The following is a 26,197-nucleotide window of genomic DNA, read 5'->3' as shown; positions in this document are numbered from 1 at the left end:
ACCGAGTCATCGAGGTTCTTTCTACTGATTTTGAATGCTGTACTATGGGCTCGCAGCACTGATTTCTCCATTCATCCAGGGTATTTGGTTTTGGTTGGTCCGGATTGTTATTGTGGGTACAACATAATCAATGCATTTTCTAATGAAGCCAGTTATTGACTATGTATATTCCTCAATGTTGATCAATGAGTCCTGGGCGAATGAATCTTTGAAAACAATTCCTGTTACGGTTTTCTTCTGGTGAAAGAGAGGTGGACCAAAATGCAGCGTGGTGGTTATTCATGTTTAATTTATAAAGACACTATACATGAATAAACTAACAAAAACAATAAATGTGCGAAAACCTAAACATCCCTATCTGGTGCAAACACAGAGACAGGAACAATCACCCACCAAACACTCAAAGAATATGGCTGCCTAAATATGGTTCCCAATCAGAGACAACGATAAACACCTGCCTCTGATTGAGAACCACTCCAGACAGCCATAGACTATGCTAGAACACCCCACTAAGCCACAATCCCAATGCCTACGAAAACCCCAAGACAAAACACACCACATAAATAAACCCATGTCACACCCTGGCCTGACCAAAATAATAAAGAAAACACAGAATACTAAGACCAGGGCGTGACAGAACCCCCCCCAAGGTGCGGACTCCCGGCCGCACACCTAAACCCATAGGGGAGGGTCCGGGTGGCGTCTGTCCACGGTGGCGGCTCCGGCTCGGGACGTGGAACCCACTCCAACCAAGTCTTAGTCCCCTTGTAACGCGTCCTATGATTGGCGACCCTCGCTGCCGACCCTGTCCTAGTAAACCTCACCAAGGACCCCACTGGACTGAGGGGCAGCTCGGGACTGGGGGGCAGCTCGGGACTGAGGTAGCTCGGGACTGAGGTAGCTCGGGACTGAGGGGAGGCTCAGGACTGAGGGGAAGCTCGGGACTGAGGGGTAGATCGGGACTGAGGGGTAGATCGGGACTGAGGGGAAGCTCAGCACTGAGAGGAAGCCCAGTACTGAGAGGAAGCCTAGTACCGAGAGGAAGCCCAGTACTGAGAGGAAGCTCAGGCAGGTAATTGGCTCTGGCAGATCCTGGCTAGCTGGTGGTTCTGGCAGATCCTGGCTGACTGGCGGTTCCGGCAGATCCTGGCTGACTGGCAGATCCTGGCTGAATGGCGGATCCTGGCTGACTGGCGGATCTTGGCTGACTGGCGGATCTGGAAGATCCTGGCTGACTGGCGGATCCTGGCTGACTGGCAGATCTGAAAGATCCTGGCTGACTGGCGGATACAGGCTGACTGGCGGATCTGGAAGATCCTGGCTGACTGGCGGATCCTGGCTGACTGGCGGATCTAGCTGCTCTGGCTGCTCCATGCAGACTGGCGTCTCTCTGGCTGCTCCATGCAGACTGGCAGCTCTGGCTGCTCCATGCAGACTGGCAGCTCTGGCTGCTCCATGCAGACTGGCAGCTCTGGCTGCTCCATACAGACTGGCAGCTCTGGCTGCTCCATACAGACTGACATCTCTGGCTGCTCCATACAGACTGACAGCTCTGGCTGCTCCATGCAGACTGACAGCTCTGGCTGCTCCATGCAGACTGACAGCTCTGGCTGCTCCATGCAGACTGGCTGCTCTGGCTGCTCTATGCAGACTGGCAGCTCCATGCAGACTGGCAGCTCTGGCTGCTCCCTGCAGACTGGCAGCTCTGGTTGCTCCATGCAGACTGACAGCTCTGGCTGCTCCATGCAGACTGGCTGCTCTGGCTGCTCCATGCAGACTGGCTGCTCTGGCTGCTCTATGCAGACTGGAAGCTCCATGCAGACTGGCGGCTCTGGCTGCTCCCTGCAGACTGGCAGCTCTGGTTGCTCCATGCAGACTAGCAACTCTGGCTGCGCTGAACAGGCAGGAGACTCTGGCAGCGCTGGAGAGGAGGAAGGCTCTGGCAGCGCTAAACAAGCGGGAGGCTCTGGCAGCGCTGGAGAGGAGGAAGGCTCTGGCAGCGCTAAACAGGCGGGAGACTCCGGCAGCGCTGGAGAGGAGGAAGGCTCTGACAGCGCTAAACAGGCGGGAGACTCCGGCAGCGCTGGAGAGGAGGAAGGCTCTGACAGCGCTAGACAGGCGGGAGACTCCGGCAGCGCTGGAGAGGAGAAAGGCTCTGGCAGCGCTGAACAGGCGAGGCGCACTTGAAGGCCTGGTGCGTGGTGCGTGGTGCTGGCACTGGTGGTACTGGGCCGAGAACACGCACAGGAAGCCTGGTGCGGGGAGCTGCCACCGGAGGACTGGTGTGTGGAGGTGGCACAGGATGGACCGGACCGTGAAGGTGTACTGGAGAGCCTGAGAGCAGGACTGGCACAGGACGTGCAAGGCTAGGGAGGTGCACAGGAGGCCTGGTGCGTGATGCTGGCACTGGTGGTACTGGGCCGAGAACACGCACAGGAAGCCTGGTGCGGGGAGCTGCCACCGGAGGACTGGTGTGTGGAGGTGGCACAGGATGGACCGGACCGTGAAGGCGTACTGGAGAGCTTGAGAGCAGGGCTGGCACAGGACGTGCAAGGCTAGGGAGGTGCACAGGAGGCCTGGTGCGTGAGGCTGGCACAATCTTCACCAGCCGACTAACACGCACCTCAGGACGAGTATGGAGCGCTGACCCAGGTGCCATCAAATCCCCGACACGCTCCGTTGGGCGAATTCCGTACCTAAAGCACCAACACAGCAACTCCCTCATAACTCTCTCCTCCAATTTCCCCATTAACTCCTTCACAGTCTCTGCTTCGCTCACCTCCAACACCGGCTCTGGTTCTGGTCTCCTCCTTGGCTCCTCACGATAAACAGGGGGAGTTGGCTCAGGTCTGAACCCTGACTCTGCCACACTCTCCCTAAGCCCACCCCCCCCAATACATTTTTGGGGCTGACTCTCGGGCTTCCTTCCGCGCCGCCGTGCTTGTCTCTCCAACTCCATTCTCCTATAACCCTCTTCGCACTGCTCCAGCGAATCCCAGGCGGGCTCCGGCACTCTCCCTGGGTCGACCGCCCACCTGTCTATTTCCTCCCAAGTCGTATACTCCAAACTTTGTTGCTCCTGCTGCCGCTGCCTGTCACCACGCCGCTTGGTCCTGTTGTGGTGGGTGATTCTGTTACGGTTTTCTTCTGGTGAAAGAGAGGCGGACCAAAATGCAGCGTGGTGGTTATTCATGTTTAATTTATAAAGACACTTTACATGAATAAACTAACAAAAACAATAAACGTGCGAAAACCTAAACAGCCCTATCTGGTGCAAACACAGAGACAGGAACAATCACCCACCAAACACTCAAAGAATATGGCTGCCTAAATATGGTTCCCAATCAGAGACAACGATAAACACCTGCCTCTGATTGAGAACCACTCCAGACAGCCATAGACTATGCTAGAACACCCCACTAAGCCACAATCCCAATACCTACGAAAACCCCAAGACAAAACACACCACATAAATAAACCCATGTCACACCCTGGCCTGACCAAAATAATAAAGAAAACACAGAATACTAAGACCAGGGCGTGACAATTCCAGTCAATGTTCTCATAACAGTCCTGCAGATTTGAGTCTGCCTCTGTCCAGCGCCTCACTATTCTCTGTGTTGGTGGCTTCCTCTTGAGTTGCTGCTTGTAACCAGGGAGTAGGAACCGAGAGGCGTGATCTGATTGGCCGAAGTGGGAACGGGGAACAGCTTTCTACGCGTCCGGGATCAAATCAAACGTTATTTGTTACATGCTTCGTAAAACAACAGGAGGAATAAATACACAGTGAATAAGTTGTAGTGCTATAGTTGTGAGTGCTATGGGGCCATAGTCATTTAGCCAGGTTACCTTGGCATTCTTGGGCACAGGGACTCACGTAGTCTGCTTGAAACAAGTTGGTTTAATAGACCAGGTGAAGGATAGGTTGAAAATGTCAGTGAAGACACTTGCCAGTTACCTCTAAGGTATGCGTTGTGGTATTCCATCTGGCCCCATGGCCTTGTGAATGTTAACCCGTTTAAAGGTCTTATTCACATTGGCTATGGTGAGCAAGATCACAGTCTTTCTGAATCAGCTGGTGATCTCAAGCGTGGTTCAGGGTTGCTTGCCTCAAAGTGAGCATAGAAGGCATTTTGTTAATCTTGTAGGCTTGCGTCGCTTGGCATCCCAGGGCTGTTTCCCTTTGTAAGCTGTGATAGTTTGCGAGACCTGACATATCCATTGAGCGTCAAAGCCGGCGTAGCAGGATTCAATCTTAGTCCTCTATTGATGCTTTGTCTGTTTGAGGGCACGTCGGAAGTCGCTCCTTGAAAGCGGCAACTCTAGCCTTCAGCTCAGTGAGGATGTTGCCTGTAATCAATGGCTTTTGGTTGGGGAATGTACGTACGGTTACTTTGGGGACAATGTCATTGATGCACTTATTAATGAAGCCAGTGACTGATGTGGTAAACTCCTCAATGTTATCGGATGAATCCTGGAACATATTCCAGTCTGTGTTAGTGAAACAGTTCTGTAGCTTAGCATCTGCTTCATCGGACCACTTCTGTATTGAGCGAGTCACTGGTACTTCCTGTTTGAGTTTTTGCTTGTAAGCAGGAAACGGGAAGATAGAGTTATGGTCTAATTTGCCAAATGGAGGGCCTTGTATGTGGTTCTGTGTGTAGAGTAAAGGTGATCTAGAGTTGTCAACTGTAGTTGCACAGTTAACACGCTGGTAAAAATGTGGTAAAAATGAGGTAAAACAGATTTCAGTTTCCCTGCATGAAAATCACAGGCCACGAACAACGCAGCCTCTGAATATGCATTTTCTTGTTTGCTTATGGTCCTGTACATCTCATAGAGTGCAGTCTTAGTGCCAGCATCAGTTTGTGGTGGTAAATAGACAGACAGTTATGAAAAATATTGATAAACTCTCTTGGTAAATAGTATAGTCTGCAGCTTATCATGAGGTATTCTTACTCAGGCGAGCAAAAACTTGAGACTTCCTTTATATTAGAGATTGTTCACCAGCTGTTTTTAACAGAGACACACCCCTCCTCCCTTCGTCTTACCCAAGACTGCCATACTAGAACATGACAAAAAAACGGTTCGGTACAACAATTTCTGTTACTTTCTGTACTTCTGTCAAATGTGTCTCATGGATCACGTCTGTCTATTAGCCCAGCCGATGACCCAGTTATAGTGCACCGTGCCTGCTCCATTTAGCCTGCACTGGGTGTCTGGGCTGCATCATGAGTTAATCCCCACATGAGCTAATCCCCGCTGCACAGAAGTTAACACACTTGAATAATGCAACACGGCATGTAGAAACTGTTAATTGCTGTTTTGCAAAACACTTTACAATGCAAGAAGATACCAGTAGCTTCCAGCTTTGTATGATAACTTTCCTTGGTAGTTCACAGCTGAAGCGAACATAAATTCACTACCCAGGTAGGCCTGTTATGATGACCGGTAACTGTATTACCGCCACACCGGCGGTCATGAGTCATGATGGCAGTCAAATTCCATGTGACCATTTAGTCATGGTCATTAGGCTTCTCTGAGCTCTAATGCTCCTTATGGTTATTAGTAGTCTACCAAACTTGATAACTGCATGATACTCAGCACTATGTTGTCCCTCTAATCACTCTGACATCAATGCAAATGTAATCGAAAATCTAATCAAACATGAGCTTATGTTGCGCAACATTTCTATAGGTTATACAATTGTGTGAGAAAACAGAGTGATGGCCTCTATTAGAAAGAGGAGGATCCCATCAGTTTTCTTTAGGTTAGACCTACTATATTTATTTCCCAACTTTCCTAATATTAAGAACATTGGTTCGCTTTACAACAGGTGTATAGCTTACCTGGCTGGCATGAAAATGAACCACGGGATAGAGTCCTCCATTCGCTATGTAAGTGCATTGATGACATGTATTTTTTCCCCCTGCCTGTTTCAAGACAGGTGCATGATAATCATCTGTTCTAAATCAAGACAAATTTCACACATATTGTAATGAATACTCAGGGAGAAAAAGGTGTAGATTCACACGCAGAGCGTGGCAGATGTTTATTAAGCCTTTGCAGAAGGCAGGAATCATGGTCACAGGCAGGCAATGGTCAAACACAGGTAGGTAGTTAAAAACAAACGATACCTCACAACCATACAAACAGAAAGAACTGAACTAAATAGGGAGCTGATGTGATCAGGTGAGAAACGAACACAGGTGAAATCAATTAACAAAAATAAAAGACAGGGCTATGTTCCAGAAGACAAATAAACAGGGCTATGTTCAAGAACACAAAGAAAATGATCAAAAGGTTGACTTAGAAAATAAAAGCAGAACCTTACACATATATTGTTTAGTATATGTAAAGACAGGATTAAATCAAGAATAGTCTGATGGGTGACAATATTAGCCTATCACTTTTTTCAAATCATAGTCTCACACCTCATGTAGCCTAGCTTTTCAATATGTTTTGATAAGGTTTGTATCACAACTAAAGTAGCCAAATAACTTCTTAAAATTAAGCTGCTTTACAATGGGTGTAGAGCCTAACTGGCATACATACATATGCAGCGGGAGTTTCAAGTTTGGGGAAGATCATTTTCACCATAAAAATGCACCTTTATAATAAAAGCACTACATACATAATCACATTTGTGGTAAATTTTAAGAATGGTGTTTTCCTGCCAATGTAACATTTGCCCTTATAGTCTACTGCTGTGTGCGCATTGCTGCGTGTATAATGTGAAGAAATAGCCTAATCGTTTCTCAACATTTTAAGCTAAATGTTCTGATCTGTTGCGTCAACCTCATTACTTGCTAGTGGTTGTATTCACTTGGGATCTATCGCATCCCACAACTCCCAGGCTATGTTTGGAATATTTATTTCTCACACAGAATAGGTCAACTTTTGTACTGTGGGGGATAGTAGATTGACATAGGCTAGAGCTTTTGCTGTTCGTTAGGTCTACTCATCTTGTTGGCTGACGAAAAGTAAATGTGTACAGTTCTTCCTATATCTTCAACATGCTCCTCGGAATTGGATAAGGCTGTGCGCAGTTGCGTCTTCACTTGTAGCCCGTGAGAAAGACCCGATCATATGACAGAGAGCCATGTGAGTGAGAAGTTCTTCAGAGCGTGCAGCCGGGACAAGGGAATTATTATTATTATTTTCAGCCCAAGGACATAAAGCCCACTGGCCGCAAAAGGCATGGATTTTTTAAGGGGCATTACGGCCACACAAAGGAGATGCCGCCGGGAAATTCGAGGCATTATCAAATGCTTGTCAAATTGTAAATGAGAGACTGACAAAGTGTGTACAGCCTGAGCAAAAAACAATGCAGAGCTCATGCCTTCCATGCAACTTGTTTCAAGTCATCTTTAGAGTCGCATGATGCAGCCTTAGAATGTATTAAAAATCGAAACATATAGCCCAACGTTTGTATCACAACTAAAGTTACATAAATAACTCTAAATTAAGCATATAGGAGTACCTGTTTCTTTGCTAACCGCTCAACACGTGTGCACTCCCTAAACCTTTATTCCGCTATGTTCAATTGTATTCCTAGAATTATTATTAGAATTATTCCATACTAGAAAATTTAAAATATATTATATAAAATAATAATGACACAGAATTCTAAGCAAATCTTGTCCGCTAAATAAACTAGTGTAGCCCACAGCCATATGACATAGCCAGATCAGCCTAACATTTCATTTAATTTTACTTAACTAGGCAAGTCAGTTAAGAACAAATTCTCATTTACAATGACGACCTACCCCGGCCAAACCCGGACGACACTGGGGCGATAGTGCACCGCCCTATGGGACTCCCAATCACGGCTGGATGTGATACGGCCTGGATTCAAACCAGGGACTGCAGTGACATCTCTTGCACTGAGATGCAGCGACTTAGAACGCTACGCCACTCGGGAGCACAACATAAGGAAACCTCAGAGTAAGCTATTCTGTTCTTCTGAAATAGACAACATTTTCTTCATATCGTGTTTCTTTAGACCTGTCTGAAATTTAGAATGGATGTATTGTGATGGTGTAGGTCATATTACATGGATTTATTAGACTTTTTAAAATGTAGATGTTCCAAAGGTCTGCATCTGTGGCTTGTAGGCTGAGTATGCAAGCCATGAGATGCTAAATGTGTTTATGTTAACTAACGGTCAATTACCGTGAGACCGGCAGTTATTTGCTTGGCAATCACCGGCTGACAAAATGTCATGACCGCCACTTCCCTATATCGAGGTACTTTGTTTGTGATAATATGCAAACCATAATGGAAAATATGCTGATTTCAAAGCCACCAAAACTTTATTCATTCACTAAATCGGTCCCCGTCTCACGTCTCTCCCTAAGATGATCTATTGCCTCAGTGAACTGACTGTGTATGTGCATAGGGCTCCGATGGGCCGCTTCTCTCTTGCCCCGTGAATGACGTCATTGCTGGTTAAAGAGGCAGATGTATGCTAATGTTGTTGATCAGTACAGTAAAATAAGTCCCAAATAGAAGGGAAACAGATTGTTTGTCATCTGTCTGTAGCCCCATGAAATCAGCCAAAATAAGCTCAATCACTCAATGCATGCACATACTCCTATTGAATACTCATTCACCTATATTGTGAATTGGCCTAGACTACATCTTGATTACACAGTTTATCAATAGAGATTTACTATTGAAATACATGATTACCATTATGTTGTTATGTAGTTAGATTGGTAAAAACAAAGTCAAATTGATTGTGTAATTGATTCATTAATGCATACATGGCTGTCTCTGGAAAATGTTGACGTAAAAAATATAATGATATTGAACTTAAACGATTGATCAGAGGAGCAGCTGAGTTTCTGTCAGGATCAAGTGCCATTCTGTGACTTTGGCTAATATGCTTTCTTTTTTTTTGCATGGTATCGTTTTGGTACTGTTTTGGTATTGAGTATTGTGATGGTATCGAGTATCGTGATACTTAACCTTGTCTCTGTATCCAAGTCAAAATTCTATTATCGTGACCACACTAGTTGGATCACTATATTGATATTAATTTGAAAAGTAGAGTCCGGACATTACATTTTCCCTCGTGCCAGGGGCAATTGTAACAGTAGCTGGGGTCAAATATAACACCTAAAGAATAAAACAAATAAATCCATGCTGCTCTTTCCTGCAGTCAATGAGCAAAAGTGCCCTTTTGGCCTCATGGGTGGAATGTTATTCATATTTTTCAGAATTTAATAATTAATAAAGATGACTTTTTTTTTTTAAAAGCATGAAAATCTGGTGTTTCTATGTCCAACAGTTTTGTTATATTTCAGTCTTCACAGATGTATATAAAGTGTACCATAGGGATGCAAACTCAAAATGGAATACATTTCAACTCTATATCTGACATGGTACAGGTGTCTTCTTTTTTTAAAGCCCATGACCATGTGTCTGAGGTGTATACTTTTATTTCAAAGTAGATTTGTTTAAGACCACCAAGAATCACCCTGATCCTGATTTAGCCCACTGCAGTAAAATGTTGACTTCAAAATCATTCATGTTTATGAATGATCATATTATCATAGACATATGTGATGATTTCACAAGAAATATAAGTATTTCTAAGTACGTAACATTATTTACAGTGACACCCATGTTTGTGGATGGCCATTCTGTTTCTCTCAAAACATCTGAATAGTATGACGATAACCTGACTATATTATATACAACTTATTTGGCACTCTACAGGTCTCCATTGTTATTTAAAGTTTGTTTTTGTAAGTTAAAATCACAGTGACAACAATAGTGAGATGACAATCATGTCAATGTTTAGCCAACATATATCCAGCCTCCTGAGACCTATCAATTCATTTTTGTCCTCTATAGTGGATGTCAGTTCTTGGTCCGTATCTCTGCCATACAAGCCACTGTATTAAAGTACTGTTGTCCCTTTGAGAGGATATTCTTGTCTTTTCAATGATTCCACACGTGTGGGCGTGTGACCGTGACAACTTTATCTTCCTGGTTCTTAAAAAATGGCCGCCGTCAAAATGCGTACATTTTATGGAAATTTGAAAATAACTATGTGTAGTTAGGAATTATCATTTCTGTGAGTTTGTTATTCAGATTCTCTTCTAGTAAGTGAATATCTCAGGAATAGTCAAGTGAGTTGTCAGGACTGTGTAAGAATCTTTTCACATTCAATGAGCTAAATAAGAGCTTATCACAAAATGTCCTCTGTTGTGGACACCCAGATGCTGCAACTACTGTACCCATTGACTGTAATGTACATGTTTTCATATTAGTCTTTTTCTTGGTAAAATGTTGTTTTTTCACCCCAAACACTTATGTTATGTAAAAAAAGAAGAGAGAAAAAAAGAATACCCTTTTTTTGCAGATAGTGCTGACAATTATGCTAGTTTGGAGTTTTGGACATGAATACTCAGTACAGTATAAGAAAATTACTGCAGGTGAAAAAAACTACTTTCACCCCCAAAAACAAACATTAGCCCATAAAACTTGCAAAGAGTGAGATATGTGGCTTCGGGAGAGAACCTAAATGGGCATGTACTACGAGAATTTTATCACTCTACCTCGTTTCTGTTTGAAGAAATTCAAGGTGTTACAATATCCCCCTGTCTCGCCTACTGTGTGCTCTCCTCATTATTTTTTAAGTAAAGTGTATTTCCATGTCTTTCCCCCATGGTACGGAGTTGTTTTTGAAACCGTATACTGGGCCGACCTTGTAGCCCTGTGATATGTAAACCCCGGGAGTGAGAAGCTCTGAAGTGGACCCCAGCCCTCCCAACATGTCTGTCATCATCACCAATTTACAGAGTTCACTGAGGTTGAGCTCATTTATTTCATTTTATCCAATATTCTACCCTCAATTACCCCAGTAAAACAAGGCTGGTGTGCCCTGGGTGAGCGCTGAGCATATTAGATCCTGAAACTCCTCCAGCGTTTCCATGTTTACAAAATGGTTACCAAGACCCCTCTAAGGAACTGTTGTAGACGAGAGAGGCTAGATGGTGGAATTCATTGGTTGTGGAACTGCTCCCTCTGGTTGCTTTGTCCTCTTATGTTGCTAGGCAATGTAGTGGTTTTTATGTGTTTAACTATTTCGCGGTGAGAACGGACGGGTAAGTAAATGTGTGTTTACTTTAAATGATGTGGTTCAGTGTGTGGGCCTGTGTGTGTTGATATGCGGTGTGGTGCTGCTCTTCTGACATTAACCTAAGGCGGGTCACTGAGCTGGCAAGCCATCAGCTTTGCCTTACAAATTCTATAAATCGCCCCACTGAGAAATCAATAGTGCACATGAAGCCTCACATATCACAGGTGTTCATCCCTCCTCCTCACTCTTAAGATTTTTTTACCCCTTACTTTTCACCCATCACACCCCTTCCCTCCTCCACCCCACCCATTTTGTCGTAAGTGAAACTGCCCAATGTAGCGTGGCGACTCTTCATCATCGTGCCAATAAAGAACGCTCAAGTTATTACCATAATTAGAACTTCTCTGCCTGACAAGATTTAACCGAGCTGGTCTGTACCTGACATGGGTTCTAATTATGTGCCTGTGTATTAAGATAGGCCTTCTGAAACAAATGTTGCTGATGGTGTCTATCTTGGGCCTGGTCAGCCTTAGGGAGCGTACATGCTGGAGTGGAGAGTAAATGAACAAACCACTGCCCATAATGGAGATTACTGGCAGGCTGTTTAATTGCACAACCTAAGCCTCGGGCCCCGCCTGCTTTTCTGTGATATTACTTTATTATGTGTCAAGAACTCACAATGGTGTGTGTGTGTGTGTGTGTGTCACATCTCCTATCACTTGTGCCTCAACCACCACACTTTGCTAGGGACATGGCGATAGCTGAAGGTAAACAATTGCAATGCAAACTGACAAGTTGAACTCTTTGGGAATTAATGTTGTTCACATTTCAATCAATCCAATAACTTCTCTCTGTTACCAGAGGACTTTGAAAAGGGCAGCGCTCTCATCTGTATGAACATGCTGGCTCGTCTCATAGTCCCCAAGGTCTCCATAGTCCCCAAGGTCTCCATAGTCCCCAAGTCTCCATATTCCCCAAGGTCTCCATATTCCCCAAGGTCGCCATAGTCCCCAAGGTCTCCATAGTCCCCAAGGTCTCCATATTCCCCAAGGTCTCCATAGTCCCCAAGGTCTCCATATTCCCCAAGGTCTCCATATTCCCCAAGGTCTCCATATTCCCCAAGGTCTCCATAGTCCCCAAGGTCTCCATAGTCCCCAAGGTCTCCATAGTCCCCAAGGTCTCCATATTCCCCAAGGTCTCCATATTCCCCAAGGTCTCCATATTCCCCAAGGTCTCCATATTCCCCAAGGTCTCCATAGTCCCCAAGGTCTCCATAGTCCCCAAGGTCTCCATAGTCCCCAAGGTCTCCATATTCCCCAAGGTCTCCATATTCCCCAAGGTCTCCATATTCCCCAAGGTCTCCATATTCCCCAAGGTCTCCATAGTCCCCAAGGTCTCCATAGTCCCCAAGGTCTCCATATTCCCCAAGGTCTCCATATTCCCCAAGGTCTCCATAGTCCCCAAGGTCTCAATATTTCCCAAACTATCAAATGAGCTTAGAATGTGATTATTCATTTGTACATGTTTCATTGGGGCAGCAGGGTAGCCTAGCAGGGTAGCCTAGCAGGGTAGCCTAGCAGGGTAGCCTAGCAGGGTAGCCTAGCAGGGTAGCCTAGCAGGGTAGCCTAGCAGGGTAGCCTAGCAGGGTAGCCTAGCAGGGTAGCCTAGCAGGGTAGCCTAGCAGGGTAGCCTAGTGGTTAGAGGTGTTGGTCTAGTAACTGGAAGGTTGCAAGTTCAAACCCCTGAGCTGACAAGGTTCAAATCTGTTGTTGTGCCCCTGAACAGGCAGTTAACCCACTGTTCCTAGGCTGTCATTGAAAATAAGAATTTGTTCTTCACTGACTTGCCTAGTTAAATAAAGTTTTTAAAAAAACAATTAGGATGTGTATGGTGTTCTGGATTTCATAAAGATGCACATCTTGCATTTAGTTTTAATATGAATGTATTTAAGTACTTGGTGTCATTAATATTATCAGTTACACTTACATGCTTGGTCAAATTTATTGGAACCATTGATAAAGATGAGCAAAAAAGTATGAAATAAATAATACTGAGCTGTATTGTATGCTAAACAAAATGATATTTTATACAAATAGAATTGCTCTAAAAAATACATTTTGTTCAACAAGTAATAGAAACAATTCTAAAAAACAATAGGGGTCAAAATTATTGGCACCCCTGTTTTCAATATCTTTCAATACCTCACCTTGCGAGGATAATGATACTGAGCCTTTTTCTACAATGTTTTATGAGATTAGAGAACACATTGGGAGGGATCTTAGACCATTCCACCATACAGAATCTTTCCAGATCCTTGATGTCCTTTGTCTGTTTTACGGACTGCCCTCTTCTATTCAAATCACGGGTTCAAGCCTGGAGACTGAGATGGCCATTGCAAAATGTGGATTTTCATGATTTCCACTTGCGGCCAAGTTTCAGGCTCCTGGCAGAGGCAACCAGGTTTTTTGGCTAAAATGTCCTGGTACTGGGTAAAGTTAATGATGCCGTTGACCTTAACAAAAGGCCCCAGGACCAGTGAAAGCATATGGCCATAACATTAAAGATTTTTGTTTGTTTGAATTTGACCCATTTTTCTCCCCAATTTCGTGGTATCCAATTGTTTTAGTAGCTACTATCTTGTCTCATCGCTACAACTCCCGTACGGGCTCGGGAGAGACGAAGGTTGAAAGTCATGCGTCCTCCGATACACAACCCAACCAAGCCGCACTGCTTCTTAACACAGCGCGCATCCAACCCGGAAGCCAGCCGCAAATATGTGTCGGAGGAAACACTGTGCACCTGGCACCCTATCCACAACGATGGGACAGTAGTGGAGAGGGTAGTAAGTTAAGTTCCTCAGCGTACACATCACAGACAAACTGAATTGGTCCACCCACACAGACAGCATCGTGAAGAAGGCGCAGCAGCGCCTCTTCAACCTCAGGAGGCTGAAGAAATTCGGCTTGTCACCAAAAGCACTCAAACTTCTACAGATGCACAATCGAGAGCATCCTGTCGGGCTGTATCACCGCCTGGTATGGCAACTGCTCCGCCCACAACCGTAAGGCTCTCCAGAGGGTAGTGAGGTCTGCACAACGCATCACCGGGGGCAAACTACCTGCCCTCCAGGACACATATACCACCCGATGTCACAGGAAGGCCATAAACATCAAGGACAACAACCACCCGAGCCACTGCCTGTTCACCCCGCTATCATCCAGAAGGCGAGGTAAAAAAAAAACAGCTTCTAAAAAAACAGCTTCTATCTCAAGGCCATCAGACTGTTAAACAGCCACCATTAACATTGAGTGGCTGCTGCCAACACACTGACTCAACTCCAGCCACTTTAATAATGGGAATTGATGTAGAATATATCACTAGCCACTTTAAACAATGCTACTTAATATAATGTTTACATACTCTACATTATTCATCTCATATGTATATGTATATACTGTACTCTATCATCTACTGCATCTTTATGTAACACATGTATCACTAGCCACTTTAAACTATGCCACTTTGTTTACATACCCTACATTACTCATCTCATATGTTGTTACTGGAATTTAATTCCTATATGTTTTAATACCAAATTCAAATTAAACACTGTCAATTCCTAAGAATTTGTAAGACTCTTATTTGCATAAAATGGACAGAGACCAGTCTCAAAATCAATCAGCAGCGTTTATTCTCGAGAGTACTGAACATGATACAGTTTACTGTCAGTAAACAATTAATACAATTTTACAGTTGATATGGGGTTCTTTTCTACATGTGATTCCTATTTTCAACAACAAACCCTCCGCTGGTGTGCATAGCCAAAGAGCTTTGTATTCATAGAGTTCACATGGAGACGTGAATCCAACATATCATTTGTTAACTTGTCTGCAAGTTAATAGGCTATGTATTGTACTTCAAAAGTGGTTTAGAATTGAGTTTGGTGGTCAACGCAACCAAATATCAACATGTGAAGGATATGTATCTTCTGCTTGGAAGGTTCCATCTGTGCAACTGACTGCACATGAATAATTCATATGTTGGATTCACATCTCAATTTCAGCCAAAAGTTAAAGAATAGGACTAAATCAAATCCAACTTGATTATGTGTCCATCTGTGCCAAACAGAAGATCTCAAAATGTTCTATTTGAATGCGTTGACAACCAAACACAATTCAACATCACTAAATATCATTACATTTGAAATCAACCAGAGCTTGAAACCCTAAGCCTATCGTATTGTCTATTTTTAGTTGAATTCTGGGTAGAATTGAAAAAAAATAGTAGTTGATGACTTTGCAAATGCTACGTAGACCTAATTAACATAATTGATGATATACACCAATGGTTTTTACACTCAGTAGACAGTATGAGGGATAAAGTATGGTCACATTTCATTTACTCTGTTGAACCTACCCTTTGGAAGGACTTCGGTAGCAACAGGGAATCTATTTTGGTTTTTGAACTATCATTCTCACAATAGCACATTGGTGATAGTCAGTGTCAAATATCATAGCTAAGCTGGGCTTGGTTAAAACCCTGGATGGAAGACCAAAAGGGAAGCTGTAAATAGATACATTCTCCAGTAGGAGGCTCAGCCCAGTGGAAACAAGGTTGAAGATCAAACTTTATTTTTACAGGTACAAATTGCACATCTTTAATACAAGGTTTGTCAATGTTGAAATTTGGTTACCATGATGACATAATCCGGTGGTTGAAGTGCCACCCTAAAATTCGCCATGATATCTCTGGCAGATCTAATGCATTCGTGAAAATATGACAGCCCTTTATAGCGTATCTTTCACGTGATGCTGGGCAACACAACCTGCAACCAGCCCTGATCCATAGTAATTATTTTTAATGACAAGCATAATCCTTATACTGAGGGCTGTCATATCTTCACTAGGGTCCCCAAATCAATGAAGCAAGGTGCCAAGTTTGTGTTCTGTTTTCTTTCTTTGTGTCCTGTTGAGGGGTTGGGAGGTATTCTTGATGTACTGTTTTCTGTAATTATCTGTCTGTTTGTAAAACAGAAAATTAATAAATACATTTTTTTTTTTAAAAAGGTCACCCTCAAAACAACAGCTGACATTGATAACTTTTTTTTCAAATCCAATGTATTTTCCATGTAGATTCCACGTCTTTGACAATTTACGTTGAAACAACTTTGATGCAATCCGTTTGTGCCCAGTGGGTTGGCCACAAATAGATCTTCCAGCAAGACAATAACCCCAAGCACACATCAAAATCCACAAAGAAATGGTTCATTGACCACAAAATCCAAATTGTTCAATGGGGTTGAAAACCAATGGTTTGAATCAAAGAGGGCAGTCCAAAGGATATCAAGGATCTGGAAATATTTTGTATGGAGGAACGGTCTTAGATCCCTCCCAAAGTGTTTCTCCAATCTCATAAAACACTTTAGAAAAAGGCTTAGTGCCATTATCCTCGCAAGCTTAGGTATTGAAAACAGGGGTGCCAATAATTTTAACCCCTCTTTAAGAAAAAATAACTATTACTTGGTAAAACTAAAATTGTCAATTGTATTAGTATAATATATATATATATATATATATTTTTTTTAAATTGAGCATACAATATTGCTCAGTATTTTTATTATTTATTTTATACTGTCTTTTTTTGCTGATCTTTATCGATGGTGCCAACAATTGTGAACTTGACTTTATATGCCTCATCACCCTGTAGCTTGGTGGGAACTCCAGAGTTTATGTGCTTGCCTTGCTGGCCTCGTCTGCTAGGGTCCCCTGCCTATGGTGACGGAGCGTGTCCATCTGTTTTTGATTTGTTTCCTGCCAGAGTGAGATGTGGAACTCATGGGGCGTCTGTGATTGTAACCATGCGCCACTGGAGTTTGATTTCAGCTGTGCTGTGCGCTCCTAGCCAGCATGGGCTTAATTGAAGTGCGTAACCATAATCAGTATTCCCCTCTGTGTGTTTGTGTTTGTATATATAGGAGCGTGGTTGAAAGTGGGCTTATAGTCATACTGTATTATACAGTAGATTTATTTGTTTGCAGGTATGTGTGGGTGTGAGCAAGAGAGAGAGTCTCGCCAACAAACATGTTGAATGAGGATATAACTGCAAATCCGGATTCCATTTGTAGTCTGATCCTTAAAACCCCTAGGGAAAAAGCTGCATTTGCCACTTGCCAGGAACTATTTCAATTGCTACCACAAATTAACTGAATTTGAAGTCCCCCTGAGAACAGAAAAAGGACAGTTGTGAATTAAACAACATTGCTAGCCACTGCTTTACTCAACCTCTTCGGTCTGTGCTTCTGCCTGGCCTTTATCCTTGACAACTACCAGTTCTTCATAGAACATACTCTGAAGTGAAGTGTTTTGTAGATTGTCTGTCTGTCCACCTCTGATGTTAGGGTCTTGCTTTTCAACAAATAAGCACTGATGCTCATTGTCAAACAGGTGGGTCCTTCCACCAATTCGGTGACTTTTGCAAAGTGTAACCTGGTAAAAAAAAATATATATATATATATACAGTCAAAAGTTCCAAATTTGCTGCCTCAGTTTTGTATGATGACAATTTGCATATACTCCAGAATGTTATGAAGAGTGATCAGATGAATTGCAATTAGTTGCAAAGTCCCTCTTTGGCATGCAAATTAACGGAATCCCCAAAAAACATTTCCACTGCATTTCAGCCCTGCCACAAAAGGACAAGCTGACATCATGTCAGTGATTCTCTCGTTAACACAGGTGTGAGTATTGACGAGGACAAGGCTGGAGATCACTCTGTCATGCTGATGGAGTTCGAATAACAGACTAGAAGCTTCAAAAGGAGGGTGGTGGTTGGAATCATTGTTCTTCCTCTGTCAAATATGGTTACCTGCAAGGAAACACGTGCCATCATCATTGCTTTGCACAAAAAGGGCTTCACAGGCAAGGATATTGCTGCCAGTAAGATGGCACCTAAATCAACCATTTATCGGTTCAACAAGAACTTCAAGGAGAGCGGTTCAATTGTTGTGAAGAAGTCTTCAGGGCGCCCAAGAACGTCCAGCAAGCGCCAGGACCATCTCCTAAAGTTGATTCATCTGTGGGATCGGGGCACCACCAGTACAGAGCTTGCACAGGAATGGCAGCAGGCAGATGTGAGTGCATCTGCATGCACAGTGAGGCAAATACTTTGAGGATGGCCTGGTGTCAAGAAGGGCAGCAAAGAAGCCACTTATCTCCAGGAAAAACATCAGGGACAGACTGATATTCTGCAAAAGGTACAGGGATTGGACTGCTGAGGACTGGGGTAAAGTCATTTTCTCTGATGAATCCCCTTTCCGATTGTTTGGGGCATCCGTAAAAAAGCTTGTCCGGAGAAGACAAGGTGAGCGCTACCATCAGTCCTGTGTCATGCCAACAGTAAAGCATCCTGAGACCATGCATGTGTGGGGTTGCTTCTCAGCCAAGGGAGTGGGCTCACTTACAATTTTGCCTAATAACACAGCCATGAATAAAGAATGGTACCAACACATCCTCTGAGAGCAACTTCTCCCAACCATCCAGGAACAGTTTGGTGACGAACAATGTTGAGGTGATAACTAAGTGGCTCTGGGATCAAAACATCGATATTTTGGGTCCATGGCCAGGAAACTCCCCAGACCTTAAACCCATTGAGAACTTGTGGTCAATCCTCAAGAGGCGGGTGGACAAGCAAAACCCCACAAATTCTGACAAACTCCAAGCATTTATTATGCAAGAATGGGCTGCCATCAGTCAGGATGTGGCCCAGAAGTTAATTGACAGCATGCCAGGCCGGATTGCAGAGGTCTTGAAAAAGAAGGGTCAACACTGCAAATACAGTGCCTTGCGAAAGTATTCGGCCCCCTTGAACTTTGCGACCTTTTGCCACATTTCAGGCTTCAAACATGATGCTTCATGATGCTCTCTGCGCTTTTAACGGACCTCTGAGACTATTACAGTGCAGGTGCATTTATACGGAGACTTGATTACACACAGGTGGATTGTATTTATCATCATTAGTCATTTAGGTCAACATTGGATCATTCAGAGATCCTCACTGAACTTCTGGAGAGAGTTTGCTGCACTGAAAATAAAGGGGCTGAATAATTTTGCACGCCCAATTTTTCAGTTTTTGATTTGTTAAAAATGTTTGAAATATCCAATAAATGTCGTTCTACTTCATGATTGTGTCCCACTTGTTGTTGATTCTTCACAAAAAAATACAGTTTTATATCTTTATGTTTGAAGCCTGAAATGTGGCAAAAGGTCGCAAAGTTCAAGGGGGCCGAATACTTTCGCAAGGCACTGTATTGACTCTTTGCATCAACTTCATGTAATTGTCAATAAAAGCCTTTGACACTTCTGAAATAATTGGAATTATACTTCTGTATTCCATAGTAACATCAGACAAAAAATATCTAAAGACACTGAGGCAGCAGACCTTGTGAAAATGTATATTTGTGTCATTCTCAAAACCTTTGGCCACGACTGTATAATATATATATATATATATATATATATATATGAATGACTTGATCAAGGAATCAAAAATAACTACAGCTTTACAATGATAGTGAAAACTTGGAGAAAGTTTGGAGTTAAGTGGGTTAAAATCTTCCATAGTGTACGGAGGGACACTTTAGCAAGTCTTTATTCATATAAAAATGATAGAATCATTGAATTCTCCACGTGGTCTATATTAAAGGGAACTTAATTTAATATAACCGGTATTTAACATTCAATATTGGTGCACAATTTCTACTTAAAATATCAAAGGGACTCAAAAGGCACTCTTTTCGTGGAACGACACGGGTGCTAACTGACAGAACAATTCTCATCTGTAAAAATAAGCTGTTCAAGGAACACAGGTGACCATTAGACAATCATGTTCCCCATCTTCCACCTCTTCCAGGTAGTGTGCTGGCTGGCTCCATAGACTGTCTGGAGGCGGAGCGGGGCTGTGTGCAGGATGAGGGCTGTATGGGGGTGTACAGGGTGCTAGAGTACTGTGCTGCTGAGGAGGCTGTGTCGCCCCTGGGCCCAGACGCCCGACGTGAGTGCCTGGAGGCACAGAGCGCCCTGCAGCACTACCACCCCCTCCAGGCCTGCAAGTGTCAGCGCGGCTCCCGCCGGGAGGAGCTCTGCCTCAGGGTCTACTGGACCGTCAGATTCGCTGGTGGGTTTGACTGTGTTTATGTTTTGTATTTTATCTGTTCGATTGTATTGGTGCGTGTGAGGTTGTTTCTGTCCTTACGGCCTCTGTGTTTTCACAGTGTACGATGAGAACGAGGTGTCTCCGTATGAGGATCTGGAGGTGGAGTTTGTGAGGCACATAGAGATGTCACGCATGGCCTCCATCATGGCAGGTAAATGCTGCTCACTGCTCCGTCAATACACAGCTCTCGCTTATTGAAACATCTCTGAATAATTCGCTCTGGCTATCTACTCCAATTTCAGAGCACTCTCATCTGAATATGCCAGAGCGCAGAATAACTGATCAATTTACGAACGCTCAACACCCATGGGTGATGGCCGGTGTCAGTAAACGTCGGCAAAAAAGTGAATTTAAATTGTTGCCAGTAGCAGTTAGTCACCACTGCTCTGCTAGGGCGAGTAAAATGGTCAGAGTGAGGTGTTCTCTCATTTGTGTCTGGAAGCAGCTAGCAAGCTCGCCAACATTAGCCAGTTAGCTTGGGTGCTTGACTGTCAATGTGTGGTCAGAACGCTTGGATCAACCCTACTCCTCGGCCCGATCGTCCAGTGTGGGCTCTGAACGCGAACGGACAATCTGACAACGCTCTGAATTTACGTACGCCCAGGGCGCACTCTGAGCACACTCTGGCACTCCAGAGTGAGTTTACATGTCAGTCTGGGACGTTTTTGCGTTCCAGAATCATATATTTTATGGTTTTGTCTTCCTTTCTCTGTTATTCATTGCCCCTTTTCCCAAAACACAACCACCTTTTTCCATTCTTCTGTGTTTTCTCCCTCTCCTCCCAGCTTCCTCTCTGCCTTTGGATGGGCAGAACCAGTGTTTAAAGGCAGCCCAGGACTGTGGTCTGTATGAGAAGTGTGGTTCTCTGAGGTCGGAGTATGTTGTGTCCTGCACCAAGCGGCCACCGGGCTCCGACGGCAGCTGTAACAGACAGAAGTGCCACAGAGCGCTGCGACGCTTCCTGGAGCGGGTACCAGAGGAGTACAGCTTTGCCCTGCTCTTCTGCCCCTGCTCCGATGCCCTCTGTGGGGAGCGCCGGCGGAAGACCATCGTACCCTCGTGTTCCTATGAGGAGAGAGACGGCAAGCCCAACTGCCTCAGCCTGCAGGGCTACTGTGCCAGGGACAAGCTGTGTAGGTGAGCTGAGCTGGCTGGGGAAACACGGTTACTGGGAGGTGTGACATCAGACTAAACTTTTCCACTCAACTCTTAAGTACTGTATTGAGGCATATTAACAGTTATAATCACAATACAAAGATTCATAACTAGCGTAGTATTTGCAGAGGGCTTAACTGATTTCATTATAGTGCATGAGTGTGAAGGGAGGTTTTGTAGCGAATGTGAGGGTAGACATAGGTGGAGAGGACTGGATGTACATACAGTAAGTATTTCATGAACTACCACCTGAATCTTCAACTTCAGATCCTTATATGCAGTACAATAGTTACAGTACAACGAGTTCAGAGGTTCCCTACAGAGAAAAGGTTGTTCAATAATCTTTTTTTATTTTTCTCCCCAATTTCATGGTATCCAATTGGTAGTTACAGTCTTGTCTCACTACTGCAACTCCAGTACGGACTCGAGAGCCATGCGTCCTCCAAAACACAACCCAACCAAGCCGCACTGCTTCTTGACACAATGCCCACTTAACCCGGAAGCTAGCCGCACCATTGTGCCAGAGGAAACACCAAGCACCTGGCGACTGTGTCAGCGTGCACTGCACCCGGCCCGCCACAGGAATCTCTAGTGCGCGATGGGACAAGGACATCCCTGCCGGTCAAAACCTCCCCTAACCCGGACGACGCTGGGCCAATTGTGCACCGCCCCATGGGCAGCTGGCTGCGATAGAGCCTGGACTCAAACCCAGAATCTCTAGTGGCACAGCTAGCACTGTGTTGCAGTGCCTTAGACCACTGCGCCACTCGGGAGGCCCTGTTGTTCAATAATCATAATTAGCTAGGTTTCCATCCAATTTGCGACAGATTTTCATGCGAACATTCTAAAATCTGCGTATATTGGCTATGCGTGATGACGTAGTTAACATAAAAATAACTTTTTCCGTTAAAATACCATGTAACGAATGAAAAATCCAAGTTAAATGGTTATCCGTCGCACTTTCATCTCTACTGATGGTTTTGTCACAAAAACTATTGCATTATATAGAAAATGTCCCCACTCTGGTCTTGGTACATGTGCTCTAGCCAACAGCTCACAGATAGAGTGGGGGTTAGAGTACCTACATTATGAGATTATTATGGATAAGAGCGATATTATTTGTATTTGTCAAATGACAGCCAAGCATCGAGCATTATCTTACCAGAAGACCCTCAAGAAGATCCTACTGTAACGGTTCTCCTCTTCTTCTGAAGAGGAGGAGTAGGAGAGATCGGACCAATGTGCAGCGTGGTAAGTGTCCATTGTAGTTTATTAAACTGAACACTAAAGAATACAAAATAACAAAGCGAATGATACAAATGAAAACCGAAACAAACAAATCACCCACAACTCAAAAGTGAAACCAGGCTACCTAAGTATGGTTCTCAATCAGGGACAACGATTGACAGCTGCCTCTGATTGAGAACCATACCAGGCGAAACACAGAAATCCCAAAACATAGAAAAAGGAACATAGACAACCCACCCAACTCACACCCTGACCATACTAAAACAAAGACATAACAACAGAACTAAGGTCAGAACGTGACACTACCATATCCAACAAACAAGTTGTTAATGTTTCCATCAGCCCGGTCATGACTTTTTTTCAGGCGCCAGGTAATTTATTCACATAAATGACTGGATAGAAACATGGTTAATTATAACATTGATGACATTCGTAATAATAAAGACTAATGATATGTCGATACGTCTCTGTGTCTGGCTCTGTCCCAGGCTGCAGTGTTTTTATTCCACCGGCTGCTCAGAGGTGTTTTGTATGGATGAGTATGCTTGGGGAGCAGGTTTAGAGGTGTTAGTCTGTGAATTATGAATGCACCACTGGGTTTGACTAGCAGAGTCTATTTCCCAGTGTTCCTATAAAGTCAATATTCATGCCACAGGTAACATCCAAAGCTAATATTCGATATGTTTCTAACAGTGTTAATTTTGTCAACAGAAATAGTGATTAAAATAAATAAACACACGCATTTTTCAGTTGCAATTGAGGAGACTATAACTGACTAAATAGACTAAAAAAACTATAACTAAAAAAAAGAAATAATTTCAGTTGATTAAAACGAGACAAGATGAAATGATCTCTGACTAAAATCTGACTACTAAGTGGACTGGACAAGAGTTTTTGGTACGCACAATTAATATTAGCAGCACAGATGCGCAGGGCAGTTGTGTTCAGCAGTGGGAAGGACACACCACACCCACCACACACAGCCTACACCGGCTTCGTGAGCTGTAGGGGAGCAACATTTAACACCCGCCACACACAGCCTACACCAGCTTCGTGAGCTGTAGGGGAGCAACATTTAACACCCGCCACACACAGCCTACACCGGCTTCGTGAGCTGTAGGGGAGCAACATTTAACACCCGCCACACACAGCCTACACCGGCTTCGTGAGCTGTAGGGGAGCAACATTTAACACCCGCCACACACAGCCTACACAGGCTTCGTGAGCTGTAGGGGAGCAACATTTAACACTCGCCACACACAGCCTACACCAGCTTCGTGAGCTGTAGGGGAGCAACATTTAAAGCTGTAGGGGAGCAACATTTAAAGCTGTAGGGGATAATTGCGTTGTTTGCTCTGTAAACTCTTCGTTCATATGCCACCGTGATATACAATAAGGCCGTGACAACAAAAAGACAACAGTCACACTGTGGCGGAATAAATTCAACTACACGTACGTTTGTTTCATCACAAAACCAGAGAGCAACATCTGTCCGGTGAAGTCCACAAAGCAAATATTGCAGCATGGTCAAGCAAGTTCATGTTTTTGACAGTTTACTAAATAAATAACGACTGATTTAGAACCATGGAGTTGCAGCACAAAGACGACAGGAGCACTGCCTCCACTATTCCAGCACCATTTCAACTTAAACATTTAAACGTCGTCAAATCAACAAGGCTGTATACTGGAGACAGACTAAAGAAGGATTTTTAAGCCTTGAGAAAATTGAGACATGGATTGTGTATGTGTGCCGTTCAGAGGGTGAATGGGCGGGGCAAAATGTTTCAGTGCCTTTGAACAGGTTATGGTAGTAGGTGCCAGGTGGACCGGTTTGTGTCGAGAAACTGTAACGCTGCTGGATTTCTCCCCCGCCAACAGTTTCCCGTGTGTATCAAGAATGGTACACCATCCGAAGGACATCCAGCCAACTAAAAACTATTTAGTCCAATCAATGTTGCTAAAGATCATGTGGCTGTGCATGGTACTGATTTATGTCTGTCTGTGTGTGTATGTGTGCGAGTGGACATGTTTAACTATTCTTGTGGGGACCAGAAGTCCCCCCCCCAAGAATAGTAAACAAACAAAAATGTGACCAACTGGGGACATTTTGTTAGTCCCCACAAGGTGAAATGCTATTTCTAGGGGGTTTAGGGTTAAGGTTAGAATTACTGTTAGGGTTACAATTATGTTAAGTGTTAGTGTTAGGAGCTAGGGTTAGATTTAGGGTTAGGGTTAGGAGCTAGGGTTAGGTTTAGGGTTAAGGTTACGTTTTTGGGTTAAGGTTAGGGTAAGAGTACGGGTTAGGGTTAGGTTTAGGGTTAGGGAACAAAGGTTTTTGAATGGGACTGAATTGTGTGTCCCCACAAGGTTAGCTGTACAAGGCTGTGTGTGTGTGTGTGTGTGTGTGTGTGTGTGTGTGTGTGTGTGTGTGTGTGTGTGTGTGTGTGTGTGTGTGTGTGTGCGCAAGTTTAAAAAATGTTTTGGACTCACCATACTTGTTGACTAGTTGAACACCAATACCATCCTCCTCTCATTCATGTTGGCAAAACAGTGAATGTTTTAGAGAGTAGTACTCAGTAATGTGTTGTATTGGATTTGCTCCAAACATCACACTTTGTATTCAGGACAAAAATAGAATTTCTTTGCCACATTTTTTTCAATTTTACTGTAGTGTCTAGTTGCAAACAGGATGCATGTTTTGTAATATTTGTACAGGCATCCTTTTTTCACTCTGTAATTTAGGTTAGTATTGTGGAGTAACTACAATGTTGTTGATCCATCATCAGTTTTCTCCTATCACAGCCATTAAGCTCTGTAACTGTTTTAAAATCACCATTGGCCTCATGGTTTTCTTCCTCTCCTAGATGAGGCAGTCATTCAGACCCATAGGGCGGCCAACAATTGGCCCATCGTCGTCCGGGTTAGGGGAGGGTTTGGCAGTCAGGGCTGTCCTTGTCCCATCGCGCCCTAGAGACTCCTGTGGCGGGCCGGGTGCAGTGCACGCTGACACGGTCGCCAGTTGCACAGTGTTTCCTCTGACACATTGGTGCGGCTGGCTTCCGGGTTAAGTGGGCATTGTGTCAAGAAGCAGTGCGGCTTGGTTGGATTGTGTTTCGGGGGATGCACGGCTCTCTACCTTCGCCTCTCCCGAGTCCGTACTGGAGTTGAGGCGATGAGACAAGACTGTAACTACCAATTGGATACCACGAAATTGGGGAGAAAATGGGGGAGAAAAAAACCAGAAAAAAAGAACTATTATTGCACACAAATCAAATCTGACAAATGTATGGGCTTTCCTCTGACATTGCCTATTATATAGGTCCTGGGTGGCAGGAAGCTTGGCCCTGTTGATGTACTAGGCCGTACTCACTAGAGGTCGACCGATTAATCGGAATGGCTGATTAATTAGGGCCGATTTCAAGTTTTCATAACAATCGGAAATCGGTATTTTTGGACACCGATTTTGCCCCCAATTTTTTTTTCTCACCT

At 44.0% G+C, this 26,197-nt stretch overlaps 1 protein-coding gene across 1 annotated transcript in view; it reads left to right on the top strand.

The window, feature by feature from the left end:
* LOC112228927 (GDNF family receptor alpha-4-like) overlaps positions 1-26,197 on the top strand; it is a 50,367-nt gene that overhangs the window by 14,478 nt on the left and 9,692 nt on the right. Inside the window, exons 2-4 of the mRNA XM_024394710.2 lie at positions 20,003-20,266; positions 20,364-20,456; positions 21,091-21,442. Coding sequence (XP_024250478.1) covers positions 20,003-20,266; positions 20,364-20,456; positions 21,091-21,442 — 709 coding nt within the window. The remainder of the gene's footprint in view (positions 1-20,002; positions 20,267-20,363; positions 20,457-21,090; positions 21,443-26,197) is intronic.

This window comes from Oncorhynchus tshawytscha, linkage group LG30 (genome assembly GCF_018296145.1).
Source record: "Oncorhynchus tshawytscha isolate Ot180627B linkage group LG30, Otsh_v2.0, whole genome shotgun sequence".
Taxonomy (NCBI): Eukaryota; Metazoa; Chordata; class Actinopteri; order Salmoniformes; family Salmonidae; genus Oncorhynchus; species Oncorhynchus tshawytscha.
The sequence above is the reverse complement of the archived record's forward strand: the minus strand, read 5'-3'. Positions and strand labels throughout refer to the sequence as shown.